Source organism: Tupaia chinensis, unplaced genomic scaffold (genome assembly GCF_000334495.1).
Source record: "Tupaia chinensis unplaced genomic scaffold, TupChi_1.0 Scaffold000056_1, whole genome shotgun sequence".
NCBI classification, from domain to species: Eukaryota; Metazoa; Chordata; class Mammalia; order Scandentia; family Tupaiidae; genus Tupaia; species Tupaia belangeri.
The window spans coordinates 1,156,856-1,182,827 of record NW_006159514.1 but is presented as its reverse complement, the minus strand read 5'-3'; the positions used below and the strand labels follow the sequence as shown (position 1 = coordinate 1,182,827).

Here is a 25,972-nt window from a genome sequence, read left to right as displayed (position 1 = left end):
AATAAGTTCATACATACTTTTAGAGAGATTTTTAGAAATACGTATGGATGTCAGCACACGTCCTAAAGAGATGCAAGCTCCCCAAGCAGCTGGCAGCAGCATTTCAGGATTCAGGGCATATACGCCCATGTGCCCAGTGCGTTTTTCAAGCCTCTAGATCTGGGATGAAAACAGCAGGCCTAGCCAGCAGAGTACACTGATGAAGTTGAGGCATGTAGATGTGGATAGACACGAGAACTATAGACGTAGAGATAAGAATCCTTGACTGTTCTTATTTTCAAGAGAAAGCATCTAATATTTTACAATTGTGTCATGTTTCCTCCTATCCCTGTTTGTGAAAAGGTTTCCATTTTCTTTTTGAATCATTCATGGGTGTGGAATTTTACTAACTATTTTTTCTGTGTCTGTTCAGAGGAGTATGGCTTTTCTTCTTTAACCAGTTAATATTGTCAATTACATCAATGGACTGTCATTTGAAAATTGAAAACACATTCGTCTCAAGATTCTCTTTTGTGTGCTGCAATATCCAGATTTGTGTCTCCTGTTGTTTTCTTTTGGCTCACTGGTCTTCTCAGAAATATTATTTCACAACTTCATGGCTTTTGCTTAGCAGAAGGAATTTTGGCTCCCGTCTTCTTCCTTACCAAGATCCAGAGAACAGAGAGTGCTTAAGAAAACAGGATTTGCAATCACGGAAATCTCAGTTTGAATCAGGGTCATCCATTTGGTAGCTGATGACTTTGGACAAGTTACTCAGCTTCTCTGGATTTAATTTGCTAACCTATAAATGAAGGTTTATGATCCTTCACAAAAGAATCAAGGCCAAATAATGCACGGAAAGGCTCAGCCCAGGGCTTCACACGTTGAATGACACAGTTAACCTTTGCTATCAGAAGTGTAAATCTTGTGGTAGGCTATTTTATGACCACAGATGGCATTTTTTATTTCTACCATAGGATCTACTATAGTAGAAATAGATGTAGATCCTATGGTAGAAATGAGGCACTTTCATGGTTGAGAACATACGCTTATATAAGTGAAACTTTATTCATGGACCCAATAATTCATTCAGCAATGGGTTTAATACGTATTATATGTCAGATACCTCGCTGGGCTATGGCAGTTACATTATTCCACGAGACAAACATGGACTGAAAGAGAAATGCTTACTACCCTTGCAAACCTTATAGGAGAAGACAAGTAATTGAGTATTTGGTAGATAGGGTGGGTATGGAGTGTTCTGGGAAAGCTCTCATATGGTATAGCAGGTAAAGGAAGTCACACCAAGAACAGAAGTCATGAGCCTGGTGTGGAAAGGACAGAGCATCTTCTAGGTGGACTAACCAGCATGTGGGGAAAAGCTTATCCTATGTGAGGAACAGGAAAGACTCCAGGCTGTCCACAGAGAAGTCTGGAAGATGATAGCAGTTGGCTGAGTGTAATTATAGGAAGATTAGCTTGAAGGTGTTCACAGAGGTTCAGATGAAAGAACATGGTTGCTTTTAGCAGGGAAGAAAAGTAGAGAGATTGTTTTTAATTACTTATTTTAATTTTTAAAATTTATTCATTCATTTATTTAAATTTGACCAGAGAGAGACACAGAAGGAGAGGGAAGGTGAGAAAGCAAGCTACCAGGTCTGGGGCTTGAACTGTGGTCAGCCATGTGGGAGCGTCCAGCATCCTAACCACCATGCCACCTGCTGGCTCAAGAATTGGAGAGTTTCTGAAGCTATTCTGGGGGTAGAACGAATGAGATTTGGACAGTAAATAATATAGAATGAGAGTTATTCATAGAATCAAGAAAGTGGGCAAATGGGAAAGGGGACATTGGAGAGAGAGATGAGGTCAGACTGAGAAGCCAAGCAAAAAAAGGTCTAAAAACGACCCCTTAGATCTGGTGACCTGGAAGTCTCTGATGATCTTGGCAGGCGCCAGACTCCAGTGGATTGAAGAGGGTGTAGAAGGTGAGGAAATAAAAACAAATCAGTGAAGAGATTTGGGTGATAGTGGGGAGAGAGTGGTAACTGGACAGGAATGGGAATCAAGGATATTTCAGTGTTCTTTCTTCCTCCCTCCCTCCCTCCCTCCCTCTCTCTCTCTCTCTCTCTCTCTCTCTCTCTCTTTCTTTCTTTCTTTCTTTCTTTCAACTTCTGTTTCTCATTGCAAGAAGTTGGGCATATGATATTACCAACAAAAAAGGCACCAGCAAACGCAGAGAACTGATGAATACTGGAGGGATACAATAATCTGTAACTAGGTCTTCAGGAAGGAGGTTGCAGAGACAGCTGGAAAACTGGAGGACACTAACTCCATTTAATTCAAAAAAAGGTTGGAATTGTTGACTTGGGGCAATTTTTTTGGTTTGTTTTGTTTGATGGCAGGAAATTAAGGTTCTTCTCTGAAGTTGCCTTTTTTTTCCCCTCCACAAAATTATAATGAAAAAAATGTAAAATCTGCCAATAGTGAGGAGGCATACCAGAGAGTCAGAGACTTGAGGATGGGAGAAAATGGAGTGTTGATAGACCAGCCGATAGGTTTGTTGAGCAGGGCTGAGCTGCTCATAACCACAAGCACCATAAACATGAACTTATGGTGACGCCGGTCTCCTCGACTGTGATTCACTCCAGTAGGACCTAGCAGACCGGGATGATCATGAAGACAGCTGAGCCCAGGTTGGAATGGTACCAGGTGGGTAGATGAAGACAGTGCAGCAAGAAAGTGTAGGATATTGGCAGAAAACTTCAAGAGTCTATTACCCCCTTTATAAAAAACTGTGGATGTATTCTAGTTGGTGATGGTTAGATTCTCTTACCCCTGGAAGAGGAGTGTCATTTTCTTCTTATGTCTAAAGAATACAACTTGAAAATGACTGGACACAGCCTTTCTCCAAGTATGGTCCCCATCATATCAGGCTCTCAGGTTCCACCCCAGATCTGCTGCGACAGAAACTCTGGGGATGGGGTGCAGCACTGTGTGCTTTACCAAGCCCCCCAGGTGATTCAGATGCCTGCCCATGTATGAGAAGTGTTATTCTAAGAGAAAAGCCTGTGCGTGGCCAATTTTGGATGTTACAGCAAGGTTAATGAAACTAAATGTGAATCTCTAACAAAGGAAGCTTGTCTGACTTGTATAGCATCCCCAGCACTCAGAATAACATCTGGCTCATAAGAAGGGTTTCAAAATGTGTGTTAAATAAAGGAATGTATGTATATGGAAATAGCAGAAAAATGAAGGAGAGCTGAGAGGAGCTTCCATGTAGTAATCTGTTATTCACTTAACTTCTCATTAAATCTACCTCTAGCCATTACCCTCCCCCCATAAAAGAACTGAACCATACCTCATACAAAAGTTAGGTAAGCAGGTATTTTCCAGGTCTGATTAATAATTTTTACAGTAAAAGCTTTTGTTATGTCAGGTGGCATAGTGGTTAAGGTATTGAACTCCTACATGACTGGCCTCAGTTTGAGTCCTGGACCCAGTGGCTTGAAATTCACAACAGGCATGTATGTGTGCATTCCCAAAAATCCTGAGAGAATAGAGGAGAAGGGATTGCAGTGTAGTCATTCTTCCTGGGGGTTGATTTCTTGCTTTCTGTCTCTGTCTCTCTGGTGAGCACATGTGTCCTATAGCAAAAATCTCTCTCAAAAAAATAAAAACTTTTGGGACCAGCAGTTGGCATAATGGCTATGTCACTGGACTCCCAATGTAGTCGACCGCAGTTCAAGTCCCAGACCCAGTGGCTTAAGCTCACGTTGGGTGTATATGTGTGCGTGCCCAAGATCCCAAGAGGAGAATGGAGAAGGGATTGTGTCATGGCCATCCTCCCTGGGGGGTGATTTCTTGCTTTCTGTCTCTGTCTCTCTCTGTCTTTCTGGCAAGTGCACATGCCCTATAGCAAAAACCTATCCCCCCCCCCAAAAAAAAAGCTTTTGTTATGTCTAAAGTTTAAGCACACTTTAAAAATTTATTTATTATTATCATTATTATTTTTAATCTGCTATAGGGCACATGCATTCACCAGAGATAGGGGAGGGCAGGGGGAAGCCACTAGGTCTGAGACTCAAACCATGGTTAGCCATGTTGACCACCTGCTGGTCCCATAAGCACACTTTCTAAAAACTCACTGTTTTCATACATTTAGATAATGTGGGCATAGTGAAATATATTTAGAACTGGGCCTGCAGGTGATATGGTTGTAAAGGCACTGGATCCCACATGGCCGACTCCACAGTTCAAGTCCTGGACCCAGTGACCAGAAAAATATGACAGATGTGTGTGCGTGGGGGCCCAAAATCCTGAGAGGAGAATAGAGGAGAAGGGATTGTGCAAGGCCATCCCCTTGAAGGGTTATTTTTCACTTTCCTCTCTCTGTGTTTCACTCTGTCTCTCTCTAGCGAGTGCACGCTCCCTATGGTAATTTATATATATATATATATATATATATATATGTATTTTTTAAAAGAGATTTCTGCTATAGGATGCATGCACTCACCAGAGACAGAGAGACAGAGCAATAGAAAGTGAGAAATCACCCCCCGAGGGGATGGCCATGCCACAATCCTTTCTCCTCCGTTCTTCTCTCAGGATCTTGGGCACTCATGCACACGGGCCTGATGAGTTTTAAGCTGCCAGGTTCAGAACTCAAACCATAGCCAACTATGTGGAAATCCAGTAATGTGACCATTGGCTGGTCCCGAGTTTATATTTTTGTAAGATTATTTTATTTAACTTTATTTATTTATTTTAATTTGACCAGAGAGAGACAGAGCAAGTGAGAGAGAGAGAAAATGGGAAAATGAGAAAGCAAGCCACCAGGTACAGGACTCAAACCATGGTCGGCCATGTGAGAGTCCATCACCCTTAACCACCATGCCACTTGCTGGCCCCCATATTATTATTATTATTATTATTATTTTAAATGTTTTATAGGGCATGTGTGCTCACCAGAGAGAGACAGAGAGACAGAAAGTGAGAAAGGAAGCCACCTAGTCTGACACTCAAACCACTGTCGGCCATGTGGGAGTCCAGTACCTTAACCACCATGCCACCTGTTGGCCCCAAGACAGAAACTTTAGAAGTAAACTTTTGTAGTCTTCCTAATTATAAAAGTAATACACATTAATTTACAACTATATGAAATATAGAGAACTATAAAGAAAAAATAAAAATTACTGATAGTGCCAAATTTGGAGATATTATTACTTTTTGGCTATTTCCTTATTAAAAAAAAACTTAAGTTGATTTAATTTGGAAGTTTAATTGAGCAAAAACGATTTGAATTGGGCAGTCCTTAGATTAGCTTCCAGGTCTTCCAAGCTAGTCCTTAGACTAACTTCCATATAGCCACATGGTGGGGTGACATTTACATGCAAGAAAAGAAAAGTGATCTACAAAAAACAGAAGCGAGAGAATGAAGTAGAGACACCACTGGACTGGTTACAGTGTGAGTTTGCCTACCAAACACAATTTAAAGGGTGGGCTGTCTGTGACTGGAGTGTGGCAGCTGTGGTTGGCTGTCATCCAGTAACTTGCTAAGGAAATAGATTCCCGAGTGAGGGTGTGGTTTACTTACAAGAACTCATGCAGGAGTACAGAGGCCTTCTCAGGCCAATGTGATCTATCATCTTTAAGGCATGTACTGTGCCTAAGCATATATAGATGTAAATATTTAATTTTTTTAATGTCAGAGGGCACAAGTACCAGAGGCAGAGAATGACGGAGAAAGCACCCTTCAGTAAGACGTAATCATGCTGCAGTCCCATCTCCTTTACTTCTCCATTCCATCAGGATTTGAGACATGCGCACACACGCATGCCCAGCATGTTTCTCAAGCTGACAGGGCTGGGAATCAAACTGTAGTTGGCCTTGTGGGGTCCGGCTCCCTTATCCAGTAGGCTACAGGACTGGCCTGATATTTAATTTTTAAACATGATTAGGATCATATTGTATTTTCATTTTCCTCTCTAAGTAATAACTTTCATAAGATTTTATTGTCCTCATAAAGTTCTCGTAAGAAGAACATAATAGTGGAGAACAGCTTCCTGTTGGCGGGGGTCCTACACACCAGAGCACTTTGTTTGCACAAAGTTGGCATTTAGCACAAGTCTGTAGACTGTAGGTAATGGAAGATTCTACTACCTTCTCTTTTGAAGATTTTCCAGACCATGGTTAACCAATATCTTGGGATAATTTGAGTGAATCAAAAGCAGTCATCTTCAAATTTCAATAAGCATAATAATCATCTGGGAATTCTGTTAAAATGTTAGACCCATACATAAAAATTCTGATTTAACAAGTCTGGACATGGCCCAGGAGTCTTAAACACATACCTCGGGAATAGAAGGTGGTGTGGAAGTTAAGGCTGGAGTCCCACCTGGCTGACTGTGATTCAAGTCCTAGACTCAGAGGCTTGAAAATTTCACTGGACACATGTGCGTGTGTGCCCAAAATTCCAAGAGGAGAATGAGAGAGAAGAGATTATAGCATGGCCATTTCCCCTGGGTGGTGATTTCACACTTTCCCTCTCCCTATCTCTCTGTCTCTATCCTCTCTGATGAGCATACATGCCCTCCCTATGACCAAAAAAATTTAAAAATCCTAAAAAACAAAACACATACTTTAAGTGTTTCTGATGGTTGCCTTCTATAAACCACACTTTTAAGAATCACTGATTGGAGAGCCCGGCAGGTGGCATGGTAGTAAAGGACACTGGACTCCCACATGGCTGACCATGGGTCAAGTGCCAGACCTGGCAGCTTGCTTTCTCACTTTCCCTATCTCTTGCTTTCTCTCACTCTGTCTCTCTCTGGTCAAATGAAAATGAATAAAGTTAAATAAAATAATTCTTGGGGCTAGCAGTTAGCATAATAGCTATGTCACTGGACTCCCATGTAGTAGACCGCAGTTCGAGTCCTGGACCCAGTGGTTTAAAACTCACACTGGGCACGTGTGCGTGCGTGCCCAAGATCCCAAGAGGAGAATGGAGGAGAAGGGATTGTGGCGTGGCCATCCTCCCCGCCCCCAGAGGAGGGTGATTTCTCACTTTCTGTTCCTCTGTCTCTGTCTGTCTTTCTGGCAAGTGCACGCACCCTATAGCAAAAATCTCTCCAAAAAAAAAAAAAGAAATCACTGATTAGAAGAGCAGAAGTTAGCCTAATAGCTATGTCACTGACTACCATGTAGTTGACCGCGGTTCAAGTGCCGGGCCCGGTGGCTTAAACTCACACCTAGCACATGTGCATGTGTGTCTAAGATCCCGTGAGGAAAATGGAGAAGGGATTGTGGCATGGCCATCCCCCTTGGGGGTGATTTCTCACTTTTTGTCTCTCTGTTTCTCTCTTTCTGGCAAGCAAACATGCCCTAAAACAAAAACCTCTCAAAAAAAAAATGAAAAAAAAATCACCGATTGGGACCAGCAAGAATCTCTGCTTTGGATCAGCAATGGCGTGATCCTATGTAGGATTATGTCATTGGAATCCTACATAGTTGTTCCAGTCCTCAATCGAGTGACTTAAAACTTATGGTGGGTGCATATGTGCCCAAAATCCCGAGAAGAGGATGGAGGAGAAGGGATTGCAATGTGGCCATACCCCCAGAGGGTGACTTCTTGCTTTCTGTCTCTGCCTCTACAGTGAGTACACGGTCCCTATAGCAAAAATCTCTCCCTAAAAAAAAAAAAGAAGATCATTGACTCAGAGGGCCAACAAGTCTTGTAATTTTTGGTCCTCTGGGTTATAAGTTACCAGCTTTACTTGTGGTAAGATTGTTAAAGGAAAATAAAGAAAAAAAATTATTATAAATAACTATTAACTTGTATAATTGCATCCTTCCTAATATTTTTTTAATCAAAGTTAAGCATTCTGTGTTTTTCTTTTCCATTTAAAAATTAACTTTCTTTTGTTGAAAAAAAATCTTAGTAGTGAAGGTAGGATTTAAAAGAGTTAAATTACTCGTGGGTCCCATAAGCAAATTTCTGATGTCCCACCCATTTAGGTTATTAAGCCTACAGGACTGCAAGAGACACACATGATAAATCATAGAGGAAATGAAAGAAAACAGTAAAAATCTTAGGAATAAAGATGGTGAGGAGAACAGGAATATGAGGACTATAGTCTATGGGTAAATTACGGAAAAGATAGGGTAACCCACAGAAATAGACTTGTGCTACTTTCCTGAGCAGTGCTTTTGTATAGAAAGCACAATGTGGGCACCAGCAGATGGTGTAAAGGTTACATCGCTGGACTCCCATGTAGTCAACTGTGGTTCAAGTCCCAGACCCAGCGACTTCAAACTCACACAGGGTGAATGTGCATGTGTGCCCAAAATCCCAAGAGAAGAATGGAGGATAAGGGATTTCAGCATTGCCATCCTTCCTGGGCAGTGACTTCTCACTTTCTGTTTCTCTAACTCTCTCTCTTTTTCTGGTGAGCACATGCACTCTAAAACTCACACTGGGCACGTGTGCGTGCGTGCCCAAGATCCCAAGAGGAGAATGGAGGAGAAGGGATTGTGGCGTGGCCATCCTCCCCGCCCCCAGAGGAGGGTGATTTCTCACTTTCTGTTCCTCTGTCTCTGTCTGTCTTTCTGGCAAGTGCACGCACCCTATAGCAAAAATCTCTCCAAAAAAAAAAAAAGAAATCACTGATTAGAAGAGCAGAAGTTAGCCTAATAGCTATGTCACTGACTACCATGTAGTTGACCGCGGTTCAAGTGCCGGGCCCGGTGGCTTAAACTCACACCTAGCACATGTGCATGTGTGTCTAAGATCCCGTGAGGAAAATGGAGAAGGGATTGTGGCATGGCCATCCCCCTTGGGGGTGATTTCTCACTTTTTGTCTCTCTGTTTCTCTCTTTCTGGCAAGCAAACATGCCCTAAAACAAAAACCTCTCAAAAAAAAAATGAAAAAAAAATCACCGATTGGGACCAGCAAGAATCTCTGCTTTGGATCAGCAATGGCGTGATCCTATGTAGGATTATGTCATTGGAATCCTACATAGTTGTTCCAGTCCTCAATCGAGTGACTTAAAACTTATGGTGGGTGCATATGTGCCCAAAATCCCGAGAAGAGGATGGAGGAGAAGGGATTGCAATGTGGCCATACCCCCAGAGGGTGACTTCTTGCTTTCTGTCTCTGCCTCTACAGTGAGTACACGGTCCCTATAGCAAAAATCTCTCCCTAAAAAAAAAAAAGAAGATCATTGACTCAGAGGGCCAACAAGTCTTGTAATTTTTGGTCCTCTGGGTTATAAGTTACCAGCTTTACTTGTGGTAAGATTGTTAAAGGAAAATAAAGAAAAAAATTATTATAAATAACTATTAACTTGTATAATTGCATCCTTCCTAATATTTTTTTAATCAAAGTTAAGCATTCTGTGTTTTTCTTTTCCATTTAAAAATTAACTTTCTTTTGTTGAAAAAAAATCTTAGTAGTGAAGGTAGGATTTAAAAGAGTTAAATTACTCGTGGGTCCCATAAGCAAATTTCTGATGTCCCACCCATTTAGGTTATTAAGCCTACAGGACTGCAAGAGACACACATGATAAATCATAGAGGAAATGAAAGAAAACAGTAAAAATCTTAGGAATAAAGATGGTGAGGAGAACAGGAATATGAGGACTATAGTCTATGGGTAAATTACGGAAAAGATAGGGTAACCCACAGAAATAGACTTGTGCTACTTTCCTGAGCAGTGCTTTTGTATAGAAAGCACAATGTGGGCACCAGCAGATGGTGTAAAGGTTACATCGCTGGACTCCCATGTAGTCAACTGTGGTTCAAGTCCCAGACCCAGCGACTTCAAACTCACACAGGGTGAATGTGCATGTGTGCCCAAAATCCCAAGAGAAGAATGGAGGATAAGGGATTGCAGCATTGCCATCCTTCCTGGGCAGTGACTTCTCACTTTCTGTTTCTCTAACTCTCTCTCTTTTTCTGGTGAGCACATGCACTCTATAGCAAAAATCTCTCTTTAAAAAAAAGAAAGCACAATGCAAACATTAGTAGCCCGTTGACACTAATAAAATCACTGAAATTCACTGAAGGAAAGTTAGGAATATTCTGAACCACCAAGGGGGAAACCTTGGAACCATTTCTAATATTCTCAGGTATTAGGGGTAGCAAGTAAACAATAAAACATGCAAATCAGTCAATCAAATACATTTTGATTACTTTCTACTCATTCATTGTGAATTACACATACTCGATTCTAAATATATATTAGGGTTTTGGTCTCCTCCTGCCTCCATTTTTCTGGTGTCTCCCCATTAGTCCTTGGGGAAAAGGAATAGATGGTACTGCTTTTATTCCCACTCTCCTCTCTTAGGTGTTTTGTTAGGGTGATAAATCCTACATAAGTACTTGAAAAAAAGTCTCTTTAAACTCAGAAATTCAATAACCACTGGACCCACCCTGTGGCCTGGAGGTTAAGGGAACTACCTCACATGGCTGACCGCATGGTCCAAATGATGGCCCTGGCAGCTTGGAAAATACTCCAGGCACCCATGCGTGCCCCAAATCTCAGCAGGATGGAGAAAGGGAGAAGGGATTGCAGCATGACCAAGCCCACTGGGCGGTTTCCTCTGCCATCTTCTTCCCTTTCTCTCTCTCTTTCTCTCTGGTGAACACAGACCCTCTGGCAAACAGGAGGAGAAAAAAAAGGCACTAGGTCATCTTTATTTTCTTGAAGAGAGGAGAATACTTAATGGACAAGGGATGTGGGGCAACAAAACAAAACTGTGAACACATAACAGTTCAGTTTATTTATGTATTTTATTATTATTATTTTAACTGTATTTTATTATTATTTTCCAGTTTGACCAGAAAGAGAGAGAGAGAAAGTGAGAAAGGAAGCCACCAGGTCTGGGACTTGAACCATAGCTGGGCATGTGGGAGCCCAGCGCCTTTAACCACCATGCCACCTGCCAGCCCCCAGACTTCAGTTTATATAAGAATCTTGCTATCTTCTCTGCAAAGCTGTATCCCATTAAGTATTTAATTATCAAGAAACAGAGGTAACTTTTCTGCAGAGTTCATTTCTTCCTCATAAAACCAAATTGTTAGCTTTTCACACAGCTTTTTATGTTGAACTGACTTCATTATATGTCCTAATGTATTGGGTTTTAGTGATTTCAAAAATCTTTTATTTCCAATCCTACTTGGCAACCTTAAAAATGGATAAAAACAAAGTAAGTACTAGAATGTTCACCAGAATTTTTTTATAAAGATTTATTTTTATTTAACTTTATTTATTTATTTACTTATTTTAATTTGAACAGAGAGAGAGAGAGAGAGTGAGAAAGCAAGTCACCAGGTCCTGGACCGTGAACAGTGGTCAGTCATGTGGGAGTCCAGCGCCCTTAACCACCACGCCACCTGCCAGCCCCACTATCAGACCTTTGTTAATGGTAGTAAAAAATTGGAAACTGAAATGCCCATAAAAAGAGAACTGAATAAATAATGTTACATCCTTAAATACATCATTTTAGCCATAAAAAGAATAAACTAGATAAATGTGATCAAAGTTGGTATGAAAAGATCTCTAAGATACACTGATAAGGAGGAAAAGCAAGATGCAGAACAATATGTATATAAGATCCCATTCGTATTAAAAACAACAACAACCTCTTTCTATATATTATATGCAATATGCTGTATAGGCATAGAAACTTTCCAGAAGGATACATGAGTGATAATAGGCACTACCTTTGCACAGTTGAACGGGGGTGGAGAAACTTACTTTTATTTTATGCCTTATTGGTTCTGTATGAGAAGTTTGAACATCGTGTTTTCTTGGTAATTTAAGATAAATTGGAACCGTCAATTGTAACCATTGCGTTTCTTGGTGTTTAGCTTGTCCTAGGTTTATTCATCTTTCTGTTTCCTTGGGCTCCACCTTCTCTCCGAGCAATCTTCTTGCCCATACATGTTTACTCTGGACTTCTCCTCTTTGGATCCGTAATGATAGCAGTACTTACGGGAATGACAGAGAAGCTGTTTTTCGTCCTGTAAGTTGCATCATCTTCATGATCGTAATACTTAAACTAGAAAATGTTAACTATTTGTTTATTGGGAAATGTAATATAAATGTAATGACTTTTTTTCATATTAATTTTTTTCATTTAAAAGCACTTATTTTTATTACAATTTATTATACGTGTGATATAACACTGCAAAAGTGTAGCTGTTCAGCTGCAATGGTTCATGTTGCTAAGATGCTGTGCTTCACAGTTGGACCACTTGGGTATCTGAGATTTGACTCCTGATCCAAACTAAAGGCTGAGTGTAGTGGCACGGGCCTGAAACCCCAGCCGTTCAGGGAGGCTGGGGCAGGAGATCATGAGCCTGAGGCTGGCCTGTACAATACAGTGAGACACTGTTTAGAAAAGAGCCGGGTGTGGTAGGATCTGTCTTATTCTCAGACACTCAGGGGGATCATGACACAGTGAGACCCTGTCTTAAAAGACCTTAAAAAAATAAATAAATAAATAAATAAGGGCCAGCGGGTAGTGTGGTAGTTGGGGCACTGGACTCCCCCATGGCCGACCGCAGTTCGAGTCTTAGACCTGGTGGCTTGCTTTCTCACTTTCTCTCTCTCTCTCTGGTGAGCATACATGCCCTATAGCAAATTTAAAATAATAATAATAATAAAATAAATAAATAAATAAATAATGCTTTTAAAAATAATAAATTAAAATAAATGAAACTTAGAAGAAGGATAAAACAGTCTAACAATTGGTACCACTCTTACAAACCAATGACTGAGGTTACGTATTTCCTTTCAATCTTTTCTTTCTTTTTTTTTGGCGGGGGGGGGAGGTTTTTGCTGTAGGGTGCTTGCACTCACCAGAAAGACAGAGAGAGACAGAGAGACAGAAAGCGAGACATCACTCCCCAGAGGGGATGGCCGCACCATAATCCCTTCTCCATTCTCCTCTTGGGATCTTGGGCATGCACGCACACGCACCAGGCATGAGTTTAAGCCACCAGGTCTGGGACTCGAACCACGGTCGGCTACATGGGAGTCCAGCGACATAGTCATTACACTATCTGATGGTCCCTCCTTAATATCAGTCTTTAAGGGAGCTTACCTACAGGCCATATACAAGTGTACGTTTTGAAGAAATCAATTCACAAATGTTTTACGTGTTGCTATAGCACTGTAATTGTAATCATATACACGTTCTCTTTCTTCATAGGCCAAATGGTCTGTACAGTTTATTACCACCAGAAGGTGTGTTTGTAAATACCCTCAGCCTTTTGGTTGTGGTGTTTGGGGCCCTCATTTTCTGGATAGTCACCAGACCGCAATGGAAACGTCCTCAAGAACCGAATTTGACCCTTCTTCAGCCAAATGGAGGCACTGCAGGGGGCGTGGCAGGTTCCATGGCAATACACTCTGACAACATGGACAAATCAGATGCAGAGTTAAACAGTGAAGCAGCAGCAAGGAAAAGAAACTTCGCCCTGGATGAGACTGGACAGAGATCCACCATGTGAAGTGTTATAGTGGCATAGGTACATAACCTCACTTTAAAAAGCAGCTCTACAGTAAGCTTCTCCTATGTAGCAGTCAGATGATTGAGCTACACACATAGTGTCGATTTTTATTTTAATCGTTGGGGAGGATTTCTTGGAAGTGGTCATATTGATTGAAGCCTACGAACTACCTGAATTAGAAAAGACACGGTCAGTGTTAATAATCACACACATGAATTATGGTTTCTCTCTCTTTCTTGTTGAAGATCAAAGCATTAGCACAGTGCCTTGCACAGACCAGATGCTCAAAATCTATCCATCGGTTAATTTGACAAACTGGCAGCATCCCCGGCCTTTTTTGTCTTACAGTCATTTTCTGATAATTCTGGGAGCCTGATGATTCCAGAACTCAGTAGAACCAGTTCTCAAGTTTAAAATCTCAGACAGGGTATAGACCATTCTGCTGCAAGGATATTGTAACTAGAGTACAGGAAAAAAAAAAAAATGAGGACAATAACTGGTTCCGTGGCCCCATGCCTGACTTCTGCTCTCTCCAGCTAATTTGGGCTGAGATTGGCCCTGGAGTCCAGGCTTTATATGAGTCTGTTTTGGCATAGACTTTGGCCCATAGGCAGCTGAAGATATCTTCTCTGGTCAGACTTAGAAGATTTTCTAAAACTCAGTTTAGTCTCGAGACTTCCTTGGGGTAGGTGTACTTTAGAATCCAGATTCTAAACCTCTTTGAATGAAAATATGCCTTAATGTTTAAGCAACGTAAACTACTCTACAAACCTCAAAGAGCACTTTTCCCTAAGTTGCTGTTTTAAATTTTGAAAGTACTTAGCTGACACTTACTGTGTGCCCTGACACTCTTCTAAGCACTCTGCAAACAGGAGCTTAGCCAGTCTCCGGTCTGTTATCACCACTTCACTGATGAGAGAGCTGACACCTGGAGAGGCTGGTCACTTGCTCCAGGATCACACAGCTCATTACAGAGGAACTGAGATTCAGACCCTGGCAGACTGGCTCCTCAGGCCACGATCCTAACCACTTCCCTCTTTTCCAGTTTTGTACTAATTTGCACCTACTTTAGCCCTCCCCTGAATAAACCTCCTCAATTGCTGGAGTGGAGTGGAGTTGCTAAACAGATACTTCTTACCCTTGGCTTTCTCTCCGTGCAGATTCCCCACCTAACCCAGAAGGGCCACCCCTACCCGAAAATAAGGCACAGGTCCCCTGTCACTGCCAACAAGCTGTGCTGACCTTAATGCCCCTTCAATCTTAAAATTGTGTCTTGGTGACAAAAATAGGTGGACAAAAACATCTGTAGCTTTCAAGATTAATTAATTATCATTTTTGTTCTTTAAGATCTTATTTGAGTTTGGAGCTGGGCATTAGCTAGGGTCCCTCCTGATTTTTTGGTTTTTGTTTTTTTGGTGGATACTTTAGGGGATATTTTGAGTTTTGAATACTTAGTAGTGAATTGAGACTTAAAGATGATAACTTTTCATGCATGAAGACCTGTCTAAGCTCTGGGTTCACTTTGGTGAAAACCTAGAGAAGTGCCTATGCTGAAATGTTTTTCATTTTTTGGGTTGTTTTTTTGGGTTGATTTTTGGCATCCCTGTAATTTTAAACTGAAGTGTTTCAATATAGATAAGAGCCTTACAGTTTACATCAAATACACTTAACATTCTTGGTGCTTAATTGATTTCTTTTTTTTTTTTTTTTAATTTTTTTTTGCCATAGGATGCAAGGGCTTGCCAGAGAGACAGAAAGGGAGAGTAAGAAATCACCCCCCAGTGGGACTGGCCATGCCTCAGTCCCCTCTTCTCCATTCTCCTCCTGGGATTTTGGACACTCATCCACATGTACCTGATGTGCACTCTTCAGAGAGGAGAGAGACAGAGAGAGGGAAAGTGAGAAATCACCCCCCCAGAGGAGATAGCCATGCTGCAATCCTTTCTCCTCCATTTTCTTCTCTAGATTTTAGGCATGCACACTCACCCAGCATGATTTTCAAGCTGCTAGATCCCAAATTCCAACAACCATCAGTCATGTGGGAGTCCAGCGCCTTAACCACTATGCCACCTGCCGGCCCCCGTGGATTTCTTTCCAAGTAACTAGTAGTTACTGCCAAAGACTGAATATAAGCTATACTCCCTCACATCCCTTAAACTTCATGGATAACCATTGGAGACTGGAGATTTCCTTGCTGCAAATACAGTTTTGTTACTTCTTTCTTTCATTCTTTATTTTTTTTATTTTTTATTTTTTTTAAGATTTTTGCCATAGAGTGTATAAGCTCACCAGAGAGAAACTGGAATGAAGGTGAGGGGGCAGGTGAGAAATCACTCCCCAAGGGAGATGGCCACACCACAATCCCTTGTCCTCCATTGTCCTCTCAGGATTTTGGACATGCATGCACACTCACCCAGCACATTTTTCAAGCTGCCAGATTTGGGACTCAAACCATGGAGTTGGCCATGTGGGATCTAGCACCTTTACCACCATGCCACCTGCTGGCCCCACTTAATTCTATTTTTTAAATTGATAACAGTGTCAAAAGGATTCTCAGTGCCTAGGCCAATGCCTGACACCTAATAGCATAGTTAAATTCAGTAGGGGTAGTTCATAGTACAGTCCTGGTGCTGAGTAAGAGTAATTACACCATCACACGCAAACGTATTTTGATAAATAGATGTTTAATCACATAGAGGTACACAAAACTCAAGGGTTATTTTATTTGTTCATTTTGGTGGCAGGGCAGGGGGAAATGACTGAGCCCCAAGAATTGAAGCTGCCATTCCTTTTTATGTAGGCCAAGAAAGGTTATCAGTGACAAGTTAATTATGGATTTGGCACTAGAATAGCTTCATTGCAGAGTATTTGAGCAACTTTCATCTCAGCCCTTTATTTTATCTTTCATGTGGGCTAATGGGAGGGTAATCTTACAGATATTATAGGAACTTCTTTTTTTCTCATTCTCAGCCTTTATGAAAACAATGCATAGTAAAATATATCTAGAAAACCTTTTTTTGTTTGAGACTCTTCCTTTAATCGACTTTTTATTCTAATGATAATTGCACCTTTATCTCTCAAAAGCTGATATTTCCTACCTAAAGCAGCTCCCCCAAAAATATCTCATTAAAAAGCTCACAAAGAATAGGGGAGAAGAAAGCCTTAGGTATCAATTCCAAAACAGTGATTGAAACCTCCCCAAATAATTATACCTTATATCATCTACAGAGATCATCTGGCTTGGTTTACCCCATAATCTAATTTCAGAAAAGAAAGCTTTATTTTAACACTCACCCAGCTCAACACTAAAGCCTTTTCTCTCAAAGGGTTTATTGAAAAACTCCAATGAATACACGTTTTGAATTAATGTCATCAAAAGTCTATAGCTTCCTGTGCTTCCGATGTCAGACTGAATCTGCCCTCGCCCTCCAAAGCATGTTCTGTCCCTCACTTGGGAGGTTTGGTTGAAGCGGTGCTGTTTAGAAACATCATCTCAGACCTTACAATGAAGTGACAAAGGAGGCAATTGCACTTTTTCAGGAATACTGACAAGTGGTTTCTGTTTCGTGAAGGAAAAATAAAGACTTAAGTCTCATTTTTAATTAGGCTCTTTCCCCTGTGGAGTTGGAAATTCCAGTGCAGCGCTGATTGACCACAGCTGCCAGATTTAAAATGCGGTGGAAGAAAAGCTTTCTGCTAAGTTTATTGCAATATGATGGAATTTTTATCTTGGGATGTCCTTTCTTAGAAAACTATAACGGCTCTGTTTTAGAGCTACACATAGGAAAGCATAGAAGAAAGAAAATTAGTATTTCGTTTATCTCCTACAAGGTACCTGGAAACTTTAAGTGGAAAAGATTTCTGTCTTTAAATTTGTCTTTTAATGTCAGCACATTATGGAAAAAATATTTACATAGCCTGAATATTTTATAATTTTTTTGGAAAAGATATTCATCTATTTTTTCTTGACTTGTTTTATATAGTAATAAAAGTTATTTTGGAAGCTCTCTATGTGTGTTATCAATTTATCCAAGCTAGAAGATGTGGGCATTATCCTGAAATTTTCTTTCCTAAACTTTTGTTTGTTTCTTTTTCAATAGGGATGTGTTTCTCAGTTCCTTTATTTAAAATGCTGGCAGGGCCAGCAGCTGGCGTAATGGCTATGTCGCTGGACTCCCACGTTGTTGACCGCGGTTCAAGACCCGGACCCGGGGCTTAAACTCAGGCCGGGCGCATGTGCATGCGTGCCCAAGATCCAGAGAGGAGAATGGAGAAGAGATTGCAGGTGGCCGTCACCCCTGGGGGGTGATTTCTCACTTTCTGTCTCTGTCTCTCTCTGTCTTTCTGGAGAGCTCACGTATCCTATAGCAAAAACCTCTCCAAAAAAAAACCCCAAAATGCTGGTAGGTTTCCCTCTTGTGTAGTTTCAGTATCATACTGTGGAAATTGCTAGAAGTATTAGAAAACTGTTTAAAAACTCTTAGTGCTCTCCTTTGTACAGAATCAAATTAGAACCACACTCTGTAGTATGGAACGTCCACATAGAAGGCTGAGGCACAGGCAAAACAAATGAAATAAAAGTGCTTTATTTGAGCCACAGCTTAGGTTAAATCTCCTGAATACACACACTGGGTCCCTAGACATGTGATAGCCAAGAGAAACTGGTTTTTCTTACAAAGAGGAAGGCAAAAAAGGATGAAGGTAAGAATTCACATAGGTCCGATTAAAATAATACAGTTCAACTGACTGGCTACACATTATTCTGTACATCAGGAATTTTTGGAGTATTACCCTAGAAAACAGGGGTGGAGGAAAACATCGTAAATCTATTATCATTTGAGGGTTGTTTTGTTTACTGTGAACTAAGGTTGTTAAAAAATGTATATTTAAAACAGCCTCTGTACTGCTTGGTTTACGGAAACAAACTGAAACCTCATTCTTTTTCTTTCTTGGTAGGTTACAGCCAATCACAGCAGGTAGGCTTCAGTCAGTTATGTCCCGCCTCTTCCCCCCCCCCCAGAGGATTTTGTTGTTGTTGTATAGGGCAGGAGTGCTCACCTGAGAGACAGAGACAGAAAGTGAGAAATCATCCCCCAGGAGGGTTGGCTACGCCATAATCCCTTCTCCCCCATTCTCCTCTTGGGATCCTGGGCATGCACACACACACATGCCTGGTGTGAGTTTTAAGCTGCAGATCCCGGACTCCAAACAGCGGTCAACTACCTGGAATCCAGCGACATAACCATTACATCTGCTGGTCCTTGAATCCCGCCTTTTAAACTGTGTTAATGCAGACAAACTTTGGAATGTAACCAACCTAAACTGTTTCTCTACCTCATTCCTTCACTTCGTACATCATGTTTCCGTTCAGTACACATCACTTTCCTTTTCCAGAATTAAATGCCGAATGAGGCTAGCTGGAGTTGCTTGAGAGCTGGTCTGCAAACTCCCTGATTCAAATCGTGTTAAGATTTGTTCAATTAAAACTCCACTCGACTAAACTGGCTGGATTTTTCTTTTTTCTTTTAACAAGACATACATTCGAACAATTATCCCAAACCTGAGGTTGGCGTAAACAATTCCAAGGAGATCAGAAAGATGCTTTACATTCTCAGTTGCCATAATGTAGAACCCAAGCAGATATAGTTTAAATTGGAAAATCATGGAAGAGGAACCTATTAAAAGTATTGGTTATGGGCCAGCAAATGGTGTGTAGTTAAGACCTGGATCCCACATGACTGACTCTGCAGTTCAAGTCCCAGATCAGCGGCTTGGAAATCACAGTGGGCGCATGTGCATGCATGCCCAAAATCCAGAGAGGAAAATAGAGAAGGGATTGCAGCATGGCCATTCCTCCTCAGGGGTGATTTCTCACTTTCTCTCCCTCTGTCTCTCTCCAAGGAACATACCCACCCTATGAGAAAAGTCTAAAAAACAAAAAGTACTACTTATTACAGAGAGCCTTGTGTGATTTTCAGGCCACTGGGTTCAAATCTATCTGAATTGGCAAGTACTTTTAATACTTTACAAGTATGGGGCTCAAGCACAGCACCGTATAATCTTACATATATTGGCTCATTTAATTTTGTTTGCAATTGTGACTACACGTCAGCCATAATGCTTGCCGCGCCCAGCCTCTCCCACCAGCTCTACTTTACTGACTGTGTTTCCTGCACCTCCTCAGCCACTACTGAAGGACGAGGGGGAGAGAGCACACCACCCGTGGTGCCGTTCATCCATAGCTGGGCAACACCCTATGTGGTGGCAGGTACAAGAAGGTGGCCGTTTAGGTTCCCTCTCTTCTAAGAATTGAACTGGGCTTTCTTTTTTTTTTTTTTTTTTTGCCAGAGAGCTAATGTGCTCACTAGAGAAAGACAGAGAGAAGGAAAAAAAGAAAGCATCTCCACATCTCCCCGTGGATCATGGTCATGCCTAAATCACTTCTCCATCCGCCCCTTCTTTCAAGATTCTGGGCGTGCGTGCACACACACGCACACACGCCCAGTTTGTTCTCAAGCCAACAGGTCCAGGACTCAAACCGTTCAGTCATGAAATCCAACTGCCTTCACCACCACACCACAGGCTGGCCCAGACTGGGAGATACTTGAAGACTAAGTCAGAACTGGGGCCAGCAGGTGGCGTGGTGGTTAAGGGTGCTGGACTCCCACATGGTCGACTGTGGTTCGTGTCCTGGACCTGGTGCCTTGCTCTCTCACTTTCTCTCCCTCTCACTCTGTCTCTCTGTGGTCAAGTTAAAATGAATAAATAAATAAAATAAAAGTTAAATTTTAAAAATTCTTTAAAAAAAAAGAAGTCAGAACTGAAGCTAAAAATAACCATGGTGGAGAGTCAGGAAACTTGTGAAGAGCCACACGGGAATTGCAGACCACACATGTCTGTCACAGTTACTCAGCTCCACCACTGTAGCCAGGAAGGGGCCTCAGACGATGCGTCAGTAAGGATGGCTGTGTTCCAGCTCAACCTCGAGCACAAAACATTGGCAGTCCCCATTCGCCCACACGCTAAAGTTTGCCGATGCCTGGCCTAGAGCATGACATAGTGTGGCGATTGTTCACGGCAAGCTGAGAGGGTGAGAAATCAGAAACTACATGTGGCAGATGCTGCTGCGCGAAGCAGTTGCAGCTGTCGTGGCCAAGGGGTTCAATATCCTGGCAGTGAAGCCTGTGCAGAGGATGTAGTCCTCCCCAGGTGTGCACACCAGGTGTTTTGATCACCATGTGTTTTGACCACCATGTGTTTTGACCACACTGCCGTCAGTACTGTTTGCTTTTTTATAATCATGCAGATACAAAAACAAAGAAACCTTGTCAACTACAAAGAAAAAAAGAAGAAAAAGAAACTACTGGTAGAGAGAAAAATAGAAAGGAAGGATTGGCAGTCAATGACAGAAACCACGAATGGACTGTCACGGTGACAGTCTTGGGAAGGACAGTGACCCATATTAATAGTAGAGCTAGCGTGAAGACTCATGAAATCCTGCTGTGGGTTCCTCAAGGCTGCTTCAGAGCCATTTCTTTGACACTATTCTTCTGGGACTCATGAGGATTTCTGTCTCTCTTTTGGCTCTAATTAAATTTGGCGAGTGAGGTACCCTTAACACCATTTTATAATTGATGTTCAGAGAAGTAAAATGTCACCCAGCTGGTAAATAGTGGTAAGAAGCATCACCTAGACCTTCTGACTCAAGTTCAGAATGCTTTCCACCACGCTTCCAAACCCACCCTTGAGTGTACTTAGGAAGATGTCACCTAACAAAGCTCTGACCTAGAAAGCGAAGGTTTGTTTGTATGCTTACATTGTAGTCATTTGTAAATTCTAAACATCTTTAATAAAACACACAGTCCGTGCTTTAATGGGAAATTCTGGTGCAAATCCCTTCTGTAAATAGACAGTCTCCAATGATGACCACCATCAGTTCCTCTTCTCCAGGCTTGAACACGCTGCTTCTCGTCCTAGGAGATGAAGTCTCTCCCCTTCCTTTGACTCTGGGCTGGTCCTTTGGTTTCCTCTACCCAATGAACAGACTCCAAGCCTAGGTCTTCAGAGAACTTACAACCTTTGCTTTCACTGCTTGAAGTCTAGCCATTACGCTGTTGAAGAAGCCCAGACCAGTTTACTAAATTAATAACTACCACCTTCAAAGAGCCCCTGGAGATGATGTTCATCATCATCGCTGATATTCCATCCTCAGCTAACCTCAATTACATGAGGAAATCCAAGTGAGATCAACAGAACTTCCCAGCTGCATTCCAGTCAGCTCACGGAATCTTGAGAAATAGTACACTTGATATTTTAAGTTTACGAATGGTTAGCTATACAGCAACGGATAAGTTATACATCATCCTTATTTTAAAAATCTAAATGAATGGGGCAGCAGGTGGCAAGGAGGTTAAGGCACTAGATCCTACATAATTGGCTACAAAGTTCGAGTCTCAGATCTGGTGGCTTGATGATACTGGGTGTATGTGCATGCAAGCCCAAAATCTCAAGAGGAGACTGGAGGAGAAGAAACTGTGGCATGGCCATCTCCCCTTGGGGGGTATTTCTCACTTTCTCTCACTTGCTTTGGTGAGCACACACACACACTATAGCAAAAGAAAAAAATAAAAAATAAATTTTAAAAATATGTTAAGAGAATAATAATGATAAAATAGTTAAAATTTTTAAATGTAGGGACCAGCAGTTAGCATAATGGCTATGTCGCTGGACTCCCATGTAGTCAACCACGGTTCATGTCCCAGACCCGGTGGCTTAAACTCACGCCGGGTGTGTGTGCGTGCCCAAGATCCTGAGAGGAGAATGGAGGAGAAGGGATTGTGGTGTGGCCATCCCCCCCTGGGGGGTGATTTCTCACTTTCTATCTCTCTGTCTCTCTCTCTCTGTGTCTGGCGAGCACACGCGCCCTATAGCAAAAAGACTCTAAAAAAAATTAAATTAAAAAAAAGTAAAAGAGCATAGAATAAGTCTAAATAGAAAATGTTTTCTGGAGTATGTTCTTCAAGATATATCAAATTTTCTTTAAGGATTTTGTTGAATAATGAAGTTTGAGAAACACAGAGTTAAACAAAATTAAACAGGTTTCTCTTGGGTTGTCAGTAGAAAACGACGTCATGACTTTTCTGACAACCCAATATAATGTCTCACTGCGGCCCTCTCCTCCATCTGTATCGCCCCTCCAGTGGGGGTGGCCGCTCCATAATCCCTTCTCTTCCATTCTCCTCTTGGGATTTTGGGCACACAGGCACATGCACCTGGCATTTTAAGCCACTGGATCTGGGAGTAAGATAGAGATACAGAGGGAAAGTGAGAAAGCAAGCACCAGGTCTGGGACTCAAATCGCTGTCGTCCACATGGGAGTCCAGTGCCCTTACCCACCATGCCACCTGCTGGCCCCCAAATACTCTATCTTAATAAGTTTTTTTGTTTAAGTTTATTTATTTGTCTATGAAAGAAAAAAAAAAAATAAGAAAGACAGAGAGAGAGAAAGAGAAGGGGTAGGGGAGACACTCCCAAAAACATTTTCATGCTGAAATCCCCTCCCGCCCCCGATCTCAGCCAGCTAGGACTGCGGACACGGATCTGTGACAGAGTGCTCAGGGAAGCCTGTGATGCAAAACCAGGACCTTTCCCGTGCAGGTTTGGGTGTGCACCACTGTCTGGCCTCTTACATTTGAGATAGATTTCAGAATGTTGCAAACAAGGGTAAGTAAATATCTTCGGTTTGTTTACTATCATAGTGGGAAGGCATCCAATAGAATACCATTAAATATGTCACATAGGGGACAAGCAGTTGGCGTAATGGCTATTTCACTGGACTCTCATGTAGTCAACTGCAGTTTGAGTCCCAGACTTGGAGACTTAAACTCACGCCAGGTACATGTGCTTGTGTGCCCAAGATCGCGAGAGGAGAATGGAGAAGGGATTGCGGCGTGGCCATCCCCCCTGCTAGTCCTTTGGATGTTGTTTTTTTTTTTTAATTTCCCTTATTTAGAAATGTGTTAATTTCCCAATATTTGGTGTTTTCTAAATATCTTACTGATTTTCAATTTCATTCCACTGTAACCAGAGAATGTATTTTATATTATTTCAATTTTTACAAATTTACTGAGATTTGTTTTATAGCCTAGTGTATTGTCTATCATGCTGCACGAGTCATGTGCATTCAAAAAGAATGTTAATTCTGTGCAATTGCAAGTAGCCTTTTGTAAATGTCAATAAAGTCAAGGAAGCTGATGTTATTGAAATATTGTCTTTATTTTGTTATTTTGACTCATTGATTTTACGATTGCTGAGAGAGGAATATTTTAAAACTCCAATTGTAGTTGATCCTTATGATCAAGAAATATCCTTCCAGGCCAGCCTCTGGTATGGTGGTTAGTGCAGCTGGATCCCACATGCCTGACTATATGGTTCAAGTCCCAGACCTGATGGTTTGAGAAACTCTCCAGGGACATGTACATGTGTGCTTAAAAATCCCAAAAGGAGAGAGAAAAGGAGAAGAATGGATTTGGGCCTGACCATTTTCCATAGGGGATACTTTCTTGCTCTCTCTCTCCTTTCTCTTTAGTAAATGCACACACCCTAGGCAACATTTTAAAAAGAAAATATTCTTTCTTACTTCTGGGATACACTTTGAGTATCCATTATCCAGAATGCTTGGGACCAAAAGTGTTTTGGATTTTGGACTTTTTAAAAAAATTTTTCATAATACGTAGTATCTTGGGAATAGGATTCAAGTCCTATGAAATTTATTTACTTTTTACATGAACCTTATATATACAGCTTGAAGATCATTTTATACATTGTCGTTAATAATTTTATGCATAAAACAAAGTTTATGTATATAGAACCATCAGAAAACAAAGTGGAGTTTTCTACTGTGACATATTGTTAGTGTCTGACCTCTACACTAACTGCTATTAATATAGTTACTCCAGGCTTCTTAGGTGTACTGTTTGCATGTTATACCTTTTTCTATCCATTCATTTCAATATACATATGTCTTTATATTTCTTTTCTTCTCTCTTTTTTTTTTTTCCAAGAGTTTTGTTTTGTTTTGTTTTGCTGTAGGGTGCATGTGCTCACTGGAGAGACAGAGAGACAGAAATTGAGAAATCACTCCTCTGGGGAGGATGGCCGCACTGCAATCCCTTCTCCTCCATTCTCCTCTTGGGATTTTGGGTACTCATACACATGTACCTGGTGTGAGTTTTAAGCCACCAGGTCCAGGATTCAAATTGTGGTCAATCACGTGGGATCCAGTGATGTACCCATTATGCCATCTGCTTGTCCCATCTTTATAATTCTTAAAGACAACATACAGTGTCTCATTTTTTAATAATCTCTTCTTATAGGCCAGCCAGTGATACAGTGGTTAAGGCAACTGGGAAAGAGAGAGGGGGAGATAGAAAGAAAGCACCCTCTCAAAGGTGCATAATCATACCTCAATCATGTCTCCTCTGTTTCTCCCTCCTATTAGGACCTTGGGTATGCATGCACATGCATCCAGTAGACAAACCACTGGGGCCAGGATTCGAACAGTGGTCAGCCATGTGGGATCCAGTTTCCACAATCCCTAGGCTATGGGGGGACCAACCCAATTTCTTGATTTAATAGGCATTTAAGGGGCCAGTAGGTGGCATGATGGTTAAAGATGCTGAACTCCCACATGGTTGACTACAGTTCAAATCTTGAACCTGGTGGCTTCCTTTCTCACTTTTCCTCTCTCTGATCAAACTGGAAAATAATCATAATAAATGAAGTTAAATAAAATAATTATTTTTTTAAAAAGGCAGTTAAGTTGGTCATACTATAAATGCCATTTACCTTGTAGCAAGCTACAGCTAAAATCTCTGTTGAGTTCTTTTAGCCTTCAGTAAATTGCTTGGTATCTATCTGTCCTACACACGTGAAGTGTGGGCTCAGCCAGAGATTTGAACAGTTTATCTGTAGAATTTAGGGTTCTTCCTTAGTAATTCTCTTCTTTTCAGAACTGTCCCATCACTTTTAAGCTCCTGCAATAATGCTGAATTTTATTCTCTGGTTCTTGAAGCCAATAAAACAGTTTTCCATGGAATTTTAAGCACTCTGCTTTACAGAGACCAGGACCTTCCCTCAGCAAAAAATTAAAACTGGAAACTTATCCATCCAGTGCTATTCCCTTCTTCCAAATGTAGGCTCTGCTCTAATTTCTGTCTACTTTGTATCGGTTTCTAGAGTCCTCAGGTACTAGAAAAATATTTGGTCCAGAATTTTTAGTTGTTATCTATGTATCTTCATTACTAGAAGCCAGAACTTAGTAACATTTCTAGTGCAAATCCCCAAGGTGTGTAAATTAATGCACAATATTATTATATTTTTAGCATTTTTCTAACTTATTTTGCTAGAGAGGTCTTTTTAAAAATATATATATTTAATTTTATTTATTCATTCACTTTAATTTTACCAGAGAAAGAC

At 41.2% G+C, this 25,972-nt stretch overlaps 1 protein-coding gene across 2 annotated transcripts in view; it reads left to right on the top strand.

Annotated features, from left to right (window-relative positions):
• CYBRD1 (cytochrome b reductase 1) overlaps positions 1-14,698 on the top strand; it is a 42,720-nt gene extending 28,022 nt beyond the window's left edge. For both annotated transcript variants that reach the window (XM_006141486.2, XM_014592099.2), the window contains exons 3-4: positions 11,849-12,003; positions 13,195-14,698. In XM_006141486.2, coding sequence (XP_006141548.1) covers positions 11,849-12,003; positions 13,195-13,495 — 456 coding nt within the window. In that variant the 3' untranslated portion in view covers positions 13,496-14,698. The remainder of the gene's footprint in view (positions 1-11,848; positions 12,004-13,194) is intronic.
• The last annotated feature ends 11,274 nt before the right edge of the window (positions 14,699-25,972 follow it).